Genomic DNA, 12,839 nt, shown 5'->3' with positions numbered 1-12,839 from the left:
GGGCTGCAGCAGGGCCCAGACGGGCTGTGGCCATCCCGGGAGCCACGGCAGGACCCCGCAGGGCCACGGGCAGTTCCCGGCACCGGCACCACCGGCTGCGCCTCAACGTGCTCTTTGTGTCTGAAAAACGGGTGAGGATTATTTACTCTGTTGTGGGACCCCCGTGCTAGTGACACCCTGCCGGTTCTCACAGACAGCACCGGTGCAGTGGCACACCCCTGCTGTCCCGGGGTGCAGTGACACACCCCTGCTGTCCCGGGGTGCAGTGGCACACCCCTGCTGTCCCGGGGTGCAGTGACACCCCTGCTGTCCCGGGGTGCGGTGGCACACCTGCTGTCCCGGGGTGCAGTGGCACACCCCTGCTGTCCCGGGGTGCAGTGACACACCTGTTCTCTCGGGGTGCAGTGACACACCTGCTGTCCCGGGGCGCCCCAAACCCGGCTGGGGTTGTGCTGGGTTTGTTTGTCTCTTATTCTCCGACCTGTGTGTGCGGATTCCTTGGAGAGACCGGGGAGGTGTGTGACAGGTGAGTGACAGGCGTGTATCACAGGTGTGAGGAGACCCCTGGGGCGGTGTTGAGGTGCACACAGGCCGTGTCCGGACAGGGTTCGGTAACCGTGTCCGGACAGGGTTCGGTAACCGTGTCCCTCCCGGTCCCGCTCCCGGCAGCAGCCGCAGCTCCGGGGCTCGGCAGGCGGCTCGGGACAGGCCGGCACTATGAGCTGCCCCCGAGAGCCGCCCCGGCTCCTCTCCCCGGGGCGGGCCCGGGAACGGAGCGCGGAATAACGGGAGGGGCGGGGCCGGGGCGGGAAGGGGCGGAGCTGGGGCGGGAAGGGGCGGGGCTGGGGGCGGAGCAGCCATGAATGGGCGGAGCCGTCCCGGCGTCCCCCGCGCCCCCCGTCGCCCTGGAGACGCCGCCATAACCGCCGGGCATGGACGGGCCGGGCATGGACGGGCCGGGCCGCGCCGCGGGGCCCAGCGGAGGGGCGGACCATGGGGCGGGCCATGGAGAGAGCGAGCCCCGCTGGCCCCAGCCCCCCGAGGAGGGCACAGACCGCCCGGCAGAGCCGCGGTGCGAGACACCCCTGGCCGGCCCGCAGAGCCTGCCCGCCCTCCCGGCCCGCAGGCCCGAGTCCGCACAGCCAAACGAACACCACGAGGTCGGTTGGGCCCGGGCGCTCCCCGCGGCCTCCTTCACACGGTTCCGTGTAGAGCCCGCAAAGGAGCCCCTGCACGGCAGGTTTTCCTTGTGCGAGTCTGTTCAAACACCTCACCTGGGCACCAAGAGGCTGTGCAGCCTCCCCGCACTGCTGCATCCTCTGTTGAGAGGTTCCCAGTGGAATATTTTGTCTAAATCAGATACAAAATGAATATAAATAGGTACAGCCACAGAATACGAGCAGAGCAGAGAGCTCCCCATAACCCCAAGCAGAGTAAAGTCACCACAGAGTTAATCCGAGGCACGAGGCGGGGAGAAAGGGAATTTTGTTTCAGGATATCCGGTTCCCATCCTCAAAACACTCCCTGCTGCCAGCCTGGTTTGCATCTGGTCAGGTGTGAGCAGCTCTGCATCACCAAGTCTGCCGGGCCTTCCTCGGAAACTCCCACGGCCGCAGACATCGGGTTTTCCCTCTGTAATGCATTCCAGTCCTCAGCCGCGGTGTTCTGTGCGCTCAGCTTCCCTGGGGAGGAGCGGAGCCCATAAATACCACAGTCATTCCCTTTCTTTGGGGGCGTTTATTATTTACAGCACATCTGCTTTTCTTTGTGGTGGTTCCCTGACCCCAGTGTTTTGAGTTAAATCGTCCCAAGACCCCGCAGACACAGATCTGTCCTGAGAGCCCTCGGGTGCTTTGTCACATTTGCTGACTTTGAGCAGAGCCCTCTTTGGCCGCGCTGACCTGGGGCTCTGGGGGCTGGTTCCCCACGTCCTTTCTCACCGCTGCAGGCACAGGAGAACGCTGAGCCAACACGCCAGTCCTGCGGCGACCTGCAGAGGCCGATCCCCCTCCCCGAGGGTGTCCCTCTCTCCCAGGAGCAGGAAAAGGTAAGCGGGCGGGAGGGGCGGGCAGGGCTGTGCTGAGGAACGGCCACTCACGGCTGCTCTGCCTTCCAGAGACTCTGCTGCGAGCACTGCCGGGAGCTCTGTGACCTCAGAGCCGAGACCAGGACACCCGAGGATGCCAACAGCCTTCCCAGAGCCCTCAGCACCGATGAATCCGTCGGCTCTGAGTCCAACCTGCTGCTGTCAAAGGAGGACTGGAGGTACAGGGGGGACTGGGATCGGGTCTGCGTAATGAACAACAGGGAGCTCTCAGGGCAAAAGGAGCCTTAAGAAAACACAGGGAGAGGGATGAAAGAAGAAAAACCTTTCAAAAGTTCATACTCTCTCTGGTCCCTCCTGGCTCCTCCATTGCCAGGCTGCACAAGGAGGTGACAAGGCATGGGCTAAGTGAAGTGTCAATTCCAGTGATGACAGATGAACTGTCTAGAGACAGGTAGAGCCAACAATCCCACAGCTCTGGGAGGGGACAGTGTTTGGGTGTAGCTTCTACCTCTGGCACTGAAACAAAGCTGGAGTTTGTATTTCTGTTTTGCTCCATAAACAGTGTTTGGATTACAGTTTCCAGAGTCACACACAAGAACTCTGCGAGTTCTCAGGCCATTTAGCAGGACACCCAAAAAACTTGTGCAAGAGTTTAAGCCTACAGGGAAAGCCTAAGCCACAGGGAAAATGAAAGCTAAACCAGTACTCCTGGAAGTAAACTGTTGGTCTCCTTGAAAATCCTTCACAGTCTGTGGGTGCGAGTGCCTCCTATGTACAGAGCACACACCAAACCACTGTCCCACTGTCAGATTCACAGGAAGCTATGCAAGAATAGTGAAAATGTTCTTGGAGATGAGTTGTTTTCTTGATCTTGTGGGCATCTGTCCTTCTCCTTCACATAAAATCCCAATCCAAAGCCCATTACAATATTCAGCTCTCCTGCCAGCAGAGCTGATGCCACTGCAGGGACAGTCTGTTCACTGGAACCTGTGTGGGCACAATTCCTTTCTGCTCAGGTATGAGTATTTTGGTGACACTCTGCTGCCTGTTAATTGGAACTGTGAGCACAGAGAAAAGCAGTTTCAGAAATTGTGTTCCTAAAGCAGGGATATCCACTGCTAGCAACTTTCCAAACACGATACATGAGGTGTCAACAGCGCTTCTATTTTCCAGGCAGCAGAAGAGACCCGTGTCCACAGAGCTGTCTGACCAGTCTTTAGAGCTGAGTGTCACAAGAGAGGGGACACCAGAGCCCGCAGTGGGTGCGGCCGAGCCCGAGGCAGAGCCCCAGCTGGAGAAAGAGCCCGAGCCCGAGTCCTGCCCCGAGGAGGAGTCTGAGCCGGAGCTCTGGCCCGAGGAGGAGCCCGAGCTGGAGCCCCAGCCTAAAGAGAAGCCTGGGATGGAGCCCCAGCCCGAGGAGAAGCCTGGGATGGAGCCCCAGCCCGAGGAGAAGCCGGAGATGGAGCCTCAGCCTAAAGAGAAGCCTGGGATGGAGCCCCAGCCCAAGGAGGAGCCTGAGCTGGAGCCCCAGCCCGAGGAGAAGCCCGAGCCAGAGCCCCGGCCCAGGAAGGAGCACAGGCGCAAGAAGGAGCGCAGGCCCAAGAAGGAGCCCAGGCCCAAGTCCCAGCCCGAAGAGGATCCCATGTCCCGCAGCGCCCTCAGCTACGATTTCAGTCTCCTGGGGAAGAAGGTGAGTACCTGCAGGACAGCCACAGGATCACCTTGGACGTGTCAGTGCTCTGAGCACTCAGAGCCTGGCAGTGTCCATTTTCAAAGGGCAGCTGTGCCAGGCTGCTCTCATTCATTTTATCCATTCAATCTTAGGTGGGGAAGGCAAAATTGGTGCAGAAGTACTACAAAAATGGGAAGAAATTTCTTACCATGCTCCCAGACGGAAGCTCGCAGTTATTGTATCCTTTACAGGGTTCACTTGCCTGCATTAGTCCAGGGCTGTTACTAACTTTAAGTGTGTCCCAGTCCACTTTATTACAACCCAGCTCATCACTCCCACTCGGTGTCTGAGGAGCAGCAGTGAAACCTGACACAGCTCCTGGGATGAGGTTTCAAACAGCAGCCAGCAGCTCCAGTGAGCACTGGCTTCCAAGACCCAGCCCAAGGGAGCAGCACACTTTTAACACAGTGCTCTGGGTAATATATCAGTTTTTACAGCCCAAAGTAGTACCCAGAAGTATTTAGTGTGGTATAACAGACCAACCAAGCAAAGCAGAGGGTTACAAACACCTTACCTGGCAGCAGCTATCCATCTGGAAACCTGGCCATCATCATTACAGGAGAGAGAGACCATCACAGTCTCATCGTACAGGAAGATGAGCTGAAGACGACCAGAATCCGAGCACTGTTTCAGTCTGATGGCAGGAGCACGTGCTATTACCGGAACGGAGATGAGTGGTGCGTTCAGCAGCTTTGCTGTCTCCTCTCTGCATTGGCATTTCAAAGGCCATAAAGGGTATTTTTAATAGTGTCCAAAAATAGACAAGCAGCTCATGGGCCCTGCTTCAGGTGCCCCCCAGAGCAGCAAAGCAACCCAGCTGTGCCTTGAGAGGTGGGGGACAGACCCTGCCCCTGCTGTGCCTCTGTCCCATCCCTTAGGGGAATTCTGCCACAGGAGCTAACAGGGTTCACCTTCCATTTCTCTTTCTTTAGGATAAATATGAGTATCCAGGGTGGGCAGTATTTGGACCAAGCAGGCAACAGGGTAAGAAGGTGGATGTGGCCAAACCTGTCACCGGAACCACACGTCCCACTGAGCCCCATTTTCATCTCCCTGAACCGCCACGTGGGGGTCAGGATCCTGGCCCAGGACAGGATCTTCGTCTCCTTCCTTGCCATGGGGCGACAAGCAAAATTCAACATGGGAACCAGAGTGCAGGTAACTGTTCCTGTGCAGAGCCACTCCCCACAACGGGAGGGGCAGCCAGGGAAGCTCCCATCTGCACTTATCCCGTGGTGGATGCTCCCTATGTTGTCCAATGCTCCTTCCCCAAAAAGCAAGTCATGGAGGTGCGTGTGTTCCTGCCACTCCTGTGGAGATGGGACACTTGCCAGCCCCAGCTCTCTGCAAGGGGCCACAGTGGGGGACTCCAGTCCCAGGCGGGTCCCTGGCTAATCCCCAAGGGTCCCCTGGCACAGGGAGAAGAGCTGATCCATGTGGGCAGGGTGCACGGCAGCTCCTTTCCCCAGCAGGCTCCTGTCCCAGGGGCGGGTTTCCCTGCCGGGAGACGCTGGCTCTGTGACACACGTCCCCTGCTCTGCAGGTCAGCGCCGGCAGCCAGCTGCCCCCTGCAGCCCAGCTGGGGGAGGACGAGCTCCTGCTGCTCGCCTTCCGCGTCAGGATCCTGCAGCTCTTCGACAGGATGCGGGGATGCCTCAACTTCCCTTCCGGCGAGCAGTGGAACAAAATGCAGCCTCCCATGTACCTGATAACCCAGGCTGTGAAGATCCTGGAGCTCTGCATGGCTGCCGACATAAGCGACGAGCTGCGCAGCTCCATCAAGGCGATAGTAAACGCACAGCAGCTCTGAGCAGTGTGTGTGTGTGCTGTAAGGCAAAAGGGGGCAGAGACAGGCCCCGGTGCTGTGGCATGTGCTCAGCAAGGTTTCTCCTCTGGCCTGCCCTGGCCCAGAGCAGAGGGCAGTGCAGGGCTGATCACACAGCCCCAGATGGGTCTTGCAGGACCAGCCTGCACTGATGGCACCTTGGGCATGGAGGCAGGAGAGGGCTTTGCTCAGGGAGAGCAGTGCTGTGCTCCACAGCAGGGCACTGCTCCTGAGCAGCCTCCCTCCTGTCTGCAGCCCCAGCCGAGGAGTCACTGCAGCCCTTGGCTAAGGCACAGGGTGACAACAGAGAGCACAGCCAAGCCAGGCCTTGGACAGGGACACAGGCAGGTGTTTGCTTAAGTCACCCACACAGGTACTGCCCTGCCACTGCTGATGAGAAGGTGGCACTGGCAGGAATGCCCCAACTGTTCCTAGTTCCCAACTGTTCCATGGCAGCTCAGCCAGCTGCAGATACAAGACAAGGTGACACAGAGTGACAAATGCCCTCCCCCTGCCCAAAGTAACCACCTCTGCCTGGCTCAGGGAGCACCAGCTGGGGCCTGGGATGGGCTCTGGTTCAAGCACTGCAAACACAGCTGTCAGTGGCTGTTCAGAGGCCCCTGGTGCTGCAGCCTCTCAGAGCTGCTGCTGAAACTTGGGGTTCACCTGGCCAGCTTCCCCCAGGAGGCCACACCTGAACTGTGGCAGGTGCCTGAAGGGTAAGGCCAAGCCCCACGTGCCCCTCCCCACACTGGAGGGTCTTAGGGGCTTATACACAACAACTACAAGGTCAGTAACTTTGGAAATTGGCTTTTTATACGCTTTTTCAATTGCAGTTCCAAGAATGTCCATCAGTGAGAAACAAGGTACTTCACACAGGAAATGGGAACTCTTTATTTCAATTAATGTTCTTGGGTTCTATTTAGGACAGCAGGAAGGCCCAGCTCATCTCTCAAATGGCCAAGGAAGAACTGCTGAGGCTGGCCCACATGACTTAAGAGTAGCTGATTTTAATTTTCACTGAAGTCACCAAATGATGTAACTATTCCGCATATAATTTTGCTTATATAATTCAGTATATAATGCACTGTTCGACTCTGCCATAGATTTTGAAAAATATACAAACCTGTTTTAACCACATTAAAGAGATTTGATAGACAGCTATCAATTACTCAACAGTTTAGGACAATATCAGACACTCCTATAATTTCATTTTAAACTACAAAAAGAACATAAATTCATATAAAATACAACAGATTAAACAAACTTCTCTTTTTCCAAGGAAAAATTAGGTATCAACTCAATCTGCCATTGTGTGAAACATGAATATAAAATAAGTTACCATTAGTAATGCCTGCATTGCTGATCTATGAACTGGTCGAATGAAGTCTTAAAAAAACTATACAGTATTATTGCACTCGTGGCTGTGCAGTGTGGACTGGCCAGCACTGAAACAGGGCTCATTGAGTGTTTGTCCAGGAGGCACAACGTGGCTGCAGGAGAGGCATCCAGCCTGCACCAACAGCAGCTGTCTTCAGTGCAGGCCTTCATGGATCTGCACCACGCGGCCTGGGAACCACCACCCAACGTCTGTGGAGACACACCTGGTTACAGTGGGCAACATCTGTGCCACAGCACCTGCAGCACACCTGTCCTGAGCCTGGCTTACACCTGTCCTGAGCCCCGCCCACACCTGTCCTGAGCCCCACCCACACCTGTCCTGACTCCGCCCACACCTGCCCTGAGCCTGGCTTACACCTGTCCTGACTCCGCCCACACCCGCCCCAGCCCCGCCCAAGCTGGGGAACCGTAAGGTTTGCGTTTTCAAAGTCACAGGTGACACAGGAAGATGGAAGTGGTTTGCCATAAAACACCTCCAGGATGTGAACCCTGCGCTACCAAAAGCTGAGGAGCTCTCACAGAGGGGCAGGGCAGTACAGCAACCAGAGCACAACAAGGTTCTGCTCCCCAGGGTTAAGCAAGGACAGGACAGCATCCTGTTCAACTGGGTTAAAAGCCAGGGAGACTTTAATCCCCTGCACAGAGGCTGTTCTAAGGCACTTAAACACAGTGCTTCTGATCTCTGCACCACACACTTCACTGGCATTAGGCCTTTTGCCTGCAGTAACACATGTTCTCCTGCCTCATGGGGTGCCAGCTTCGTGCTCTGACACAGGCAGAATGAGCCACATCCCAAAACCTCCCACCCAAACAACCTCTGTGACACCACACTGGGAGCTGGCTGTCCCAAAGAACACTGAACTGAGCAAACACAATCCCAAATGCAGTCTCCAGTGTGCCTGCCCCACTGGGACACGCCCTGGGGACACTTACGAGAGGTTTCAGTGCTGTGGGATGGGGCTATGATCGGTGACGGGGCATTGACTCCATGTGCACGTTGAGCTTCATCTCGCTGTCAAGGATCTGTACCAGCTGCTGCATGGAAGGGAGGTGCCCAGACTCCAGCTTCGACCACACTGGGACATCTGGCACACAACACACACAGGAGAAAAGCACCGTTACACTGGGAGCATCAGGAAACAGGCAGGGCTGCTGCAGACATGGAATTGTGGAGCTCTGGGAAGTGTGAGCTGCACTGATCTATGGTGAGGAAAACATCTGAATCAACAATGCTTCCAACCTCTGGCTGTGCTGAACCTCAACTAGGAGAGCAGAGTATCTAATGCTTCCATTTAGAAGTGTATCATACTGATGGAGAGGTGCAAAATATCCACTGATGTTCCTTTCAACCTGAAAAATCAGTACTGTTGTCCACCAGTACTGATAATCCTGTAACAGATTCTTTAGGATCCCAAGGCTAAAGGATGCTGCAGAACAGACTGGGAAAGCATCTAATTGGAGAGTACGTGCCCCTAGCTGATGGTTTCTTATTTAACACACATTACACACAAAAAAGAATATAACACAGTTATTCCAAGGGACCAAATATCCCTCTGAGTAAGTTTTTACAGAGCTATTCTAGAATATCTGACATCTGCAAAAACTGCTTTATAAGACTTCTATGATTTTCATCATTTATTGTGATAGACAACATCTGAAGATCCAAATGGATGGCACCTTCCACATATCCCATTTGGGACATAAATCTCCTGACACCACCCCTTCTTCTGCCCACCCCACAGCTCTAACACATGAATGAATATGTGACACCCCTCAAACAAAGTCTCAGCTTACCATTCAAAGTGATTTCAAAAGCCCCAGTGGACATACACTGGTTCTCAATCATGTTGCTCAGGAAGAAGACCATCATGCAGGCGTACACCTGGAAGGGAACAAGGATCACACAGACCTCACCATGCCAGCCACCCCTGCTGCTGCTCATGGTGCCTCTCAACTCCCTCTGTGGTCGCCCAAGGAACGTTCCCATCTACAGACCCCTCCCTCTCCTCCTCCTACAGACTGTGCACCTTGCCTTCCCCAGAAAAGCTCCAAACCAGCTCCAAACCCGCCCAGCTGGCAGCCCTCTGCACACCCTGCACCCAGCACAGCCAGCTGCAGGGGCTGGCAGTGTGACAGGGGAACACAGCAATCTCCAGATCACACACCAAGGGCCCAGCCACAATCAGCAGAGCAAGGCAAGTCACACATGCACAGGAGCCACCGGCCCTCCTGCACACCTCCCAGCTCCTCATCTGGAATGTTCTCTGCCTGTGGGTGACTGAGGAGAAAAGGACAGCATCCCCAGCCATGCAGCCCCCCCTGACTGCCAGCCCCTCTGTGATTTCCCTTTCCTGCTCCCAGCACAGTCACACAGGTCACTGCAGCACCGCAGGCCCTGGCACAGCGACAGCGGCTTTGCTGCGTGGCCCGGCCCGGGTTTGGCCCATTTAATTCACCTGGAAACATCTTTGGGCTTCTGGTCACGGAAAATGGCCAGGGATACACCCAGGGCTCTGGGCAGCCCAGCAAAGGTCTGCACATTCCAGTCCAGTGCAATACATCTGGAATAAGGCTGCTCTGGATCGGAGTGCAACACCCCGAATCTGCTGGCATCGTCAGTACTGACTCACGGGGATATTCTCCCACAATGTCACGCCACTCTGCTCTCCAAAAACACCCACAACGTTTCAGCTTCATTTTTCTAACGCCCTTCTAATTGCTGCCTAATCTATCAGGAGTCTGATGGAAGCACCAACTGCAAAACAGTTACGAGACAACAAAAGAAGAGATGCTGTAATTTTGACATCAACAACACTGGCTTGAAATGCTACTCTTGAGCCCTAAAAAATAAAAAACTTTTATCATCTTTGTCAGCATGTCAACCTCAGCTGCCCCTCTGCAGCAGCAGCAGCTTGGAAAGAGATCACAGAAGCACATCTGGGTTTGTCAAAAGCACAAAGCACGACTGGTAAGAATTATTCTACTGTAAGGCTGTAGCATATGGAAGGTCAATCAGTCAGAACTGAGGGACTCACAGAGCACCCTCAGGAAGTAACTCTGAAGCTTTTTCAGGCTAAAAGAAGGATGTCCTTTACCTTGTTTTCCTGGCCCCACTGCCAGATGCTTGGAGCTTGCATGCCAAAGAAAGCAAAGGGGTCCTTGCCAACGATGATTAAGCCAATTAATACTAGTTTGAAGACAGACAGGAAGGATGCTATGTGCCTGTTGGAGACAACACACACCAGTGAATGAAATGTTCTGTTCCTACTTCACCACACACAACTGTAATTCACCTCACTACAAGAATTTTGACAATGTACAATCAAATGTTTCAGAGAAGTACAAGACTTTGCAAGAAGGTTTATCTCACTGTAAAAAAAACCCCAAACCAAATCAAACCAACAAAACAAAAAACCAACACACATTTAACAACATCCCCAATAAGGCCCAGCTTTTTCACAGCACCCCAGAAAGACACCTTCCTGTAAACCCAGACAGATTCTTTGCTCCTCAGCAGACCTCAAGTGGGACTTTGCTTTAACTTACATATGCCTGAACTTGAGAGCAGACAGAGTTTCTGAAGAAGCTGCTCCATCTTACAGACAGGTTTAACTGACAGTGGAGCTTTCCCAGCCATGCAGAGCTCCCCACAGGCAGCCCACAGCGAGGCACTGCAGCCTCCCACCACCACAACCCTGCCACAGCTCGGGCCAACCACTGCTCCAGGAGCCACCCCGTCGCTATGGCATCCCTCCCCGGCGTGGGCACGCTGCTCTAGCTGACAGGAATAACACTGTTTTGTCTTCTTCTGAATTTCTCTGGGCTTTCCCCCCACAGCTGCTGCAGAGGCCACTCTGGCTGCCTCTCCCTTGAGGTGAGTGAGCTCTCCCTGACTCAGATATTAAAATTCAACTTTCCCTTCCTCTGTTTGTGCCCATAACCCATTAGAGGGATTTGTGTCACTAAGTGCATAAGCCTGAGCAACAAACTGAATTTATGTCCAGATACAGCATGAAGAAAAGCTGGGAAAATTCACTGTTTCAAAAAAAAAAAAAAAAAAAAAAAAAAAATAAAGCTATGTAATTTATTTTAGGTTGGACATGACAGGCCTCCTCATAAAGATATCCAGACAGTGACACTTGTATGGAAGGCAGAAAATCACCACGCTTGTATGTAATGGCAATAGAAAATCCCCTGAAGTTCACGTTTTCAGTATAATTTCAGTGAAAAGGCACGTGTTTGAGCACGGGAAAGCAGACAGACACACAGACAGAGAGCACAGAGAGACAGGCTCACCTATAGATGGGCTGAGGAAGGTAGTTCTCCCCCTCGATGCGGATGTCGGGGTACCGCTGGCTGATGACCCGCATGTACTCCTCAAACACCCGCCTGTATCCTCAGGAGACACTGCACACAGACAGCCCTGTCACCACAGCGCTGCCCAGCGCCCCCACAGCCCCTCCCAGCCACAACAGAACCGGTGTTTTATGTGGCACAGAGAAAACCTGACCCGCGGGGAAATTACACATCCCAATCCCCAGCGGGTCAGCCCCGGGTGTGACTCTGGTTTGCTCCACATCCCAGCACAGACACAGAGCCCTGGAAACACCCTCTGGGCATCACCGCACTCACTTTCCCTGGAAAAATCGGTTAAGTTAGGATTAATTCAGGAAGTTGATATAAGCAATTCCCCGCTCTGTGCCAAAAAAAAATAATAACAATAAAAAAAATTTAAAAAAATATATATATCTTTACACAGAGACGTTTGAAGCCCTCTCTGGCACTGCCCAGACAGGCAATGTAGCTCCCAGCCACCCCTATGTCAGCACAGGAACTTCAGGAGTTAAATATTCCCGAGCCGCCCTCTGCCTCGCCTTTCAGAGGTCGCCCCTATAAACCTGCGATAAACCGCCAGACCCCAAACCCATCGCTTTCCCCCGAGCGCTTCTGCAGCGCCCCAGGGACCCGCAGGCCCGGCCCAGGCTCTGCTCCGGCCGGTGACGAGCGCTCCGGGCCTGTTGGGAGCTTTTCTCCCCCCAAACAGGATCCGTGTGCCCCAGCCCCGCTCGGAGCCGCCGCCACCATCGGCAACAGCCCCGGAACGGTGCAAAGGTGCCCGAACGCACCGCCTGCAACACGGGCACTGCATCAAAACAAACACAAAATCACAGCCATTGCTAAGTCATCGATTCCTCCCCAGCGTTAGCCCGCACCAGCACAAGGCCACACGCGGCATTAAGGGCCGAAAAGCGCGGTTTTATGGCGGGTGGCCAGAGCGGGGCCCACTGACGGAGCCGCCCGGGGCCGCCTCCCACGCTCCAGCAGCGCCGGACGCCCCGACAGGTCACCCGGGACGGGGCGGCCCTCGGAGTAGCCGCTCCACGGACAACAAGAGCGAGCGAGGCCGCCGCGGCGCTGAGGGAAAGGAAGGGGAAAAAAAAAACGAGGGAGGGAAGGAGAAGCGAGGGCCCGGCGGACGCCGCCATCTTGGCCGCCGCCATCTTGGCGGGCGCCCCTCACCAGATCTGGAACTTGAGCAGCGGCCCGGTGGCGTAGGCCATGCGCAGCTTCTTGGCCGGCAGCCCGCCCTGCTCCGCCGCCGCCGCGCCGCCGCCGCCCGGAGCCGCCGCCAGCCCCGCCAGCAGCAGCAGCAACAGCGGCAGCCGCCGCCGCAGCCCCGCCGTCCGCATCTCGCCGCCGCCGCTCCGGCACCGCGCGCGCGCCCGCCTCCCCTCGGGAACGCGCACGGCGGGGGCGGGGCCTGAGCGTGGGCGGTGCCTCAGCATGGGCGGGGCTACGCCCGAGTCCCGCCCCCAGCGCGCCCCCAGGCGGAC

At 55.4% G+C, this 12,839-nt stretch overlaps 2 protein-coding genes across 2 annotated transcripts; one reads left to right on the top strand and one right to left on the bottom strand.

Annotated features, from left to right (window-relative positions):
• Window positions 1–932: 932 nt before the first annotated feature.
• ERICH6 (glutamate rich 6) lies at window positions 933–5,856 on the top strand (the record flags this gene model as incomplete). The annotated part of the gene is made up of 8 exons (XM_083868231.1): window positions 933–1,160; window positions 1,949–2,047; window positions 2,117–2,265; window positions 3,221–3,737; window positions 3,872–3,957; window positions 4,304–4,456; window positions 4,712–4,937; window positions 5,323–5,856. 8 exons carry the CDS (start codon window positions 933–935, stop codon window positions 5,587–5,589), a joined length of 1,725 nt encoding a protein of 574 aa, XP_083724357.1. The 3' UTR covers window positions 5,590–5,856.
• A 618-nt stretch (window positions 5,857–6,474) lies between these two features.
• SELENOT (selenoprotein T) lies at window positions 6,475–12,710 on the bottom strand. The gene is made up of 6 exons (XM_083868723.1): window positions 12,526–12,710; window positions 11,302–11,412; window positions 10,101–10,227; window positions 8,800–8,887; window positions 7,939–8,090; window positions 6,475–7,194 (listed from the first exon to the last, which is right to left on the bottom strand). Exons 1-5 carry the CDS (start codon window positions 12,693–12,695, stop codon window positions 7,966–7,968), a joined length of 621 nt encoding a protein of 206 aa, XP_083724849.1. The 5' UTR covers window positions 12,696–12,710; the 3' UTR covers window positions 6,475–7,194; window positions 7,939–7,965.
• Between the last annotated feature and the right edge of the window lie 129 nt (window positions 12,711–12,839).

Source organism: Zosterops lateralis, assembly GCF_965231275.1.
Source record: "Zosterops lateralis genome assembly, chromosome: 10".
Taxonomy (NCBI): Eukaryota; Metazoa; Chordata; class Aves; order Passeriformes; family Zosteropidae; genus Zosterops; species Zosterops lateralis.
The sequence above is the reverse complement of the archived record's forward strand: the minus strand, read 5'-3'. Positions and strand labels throughout refer to the sequence as shown.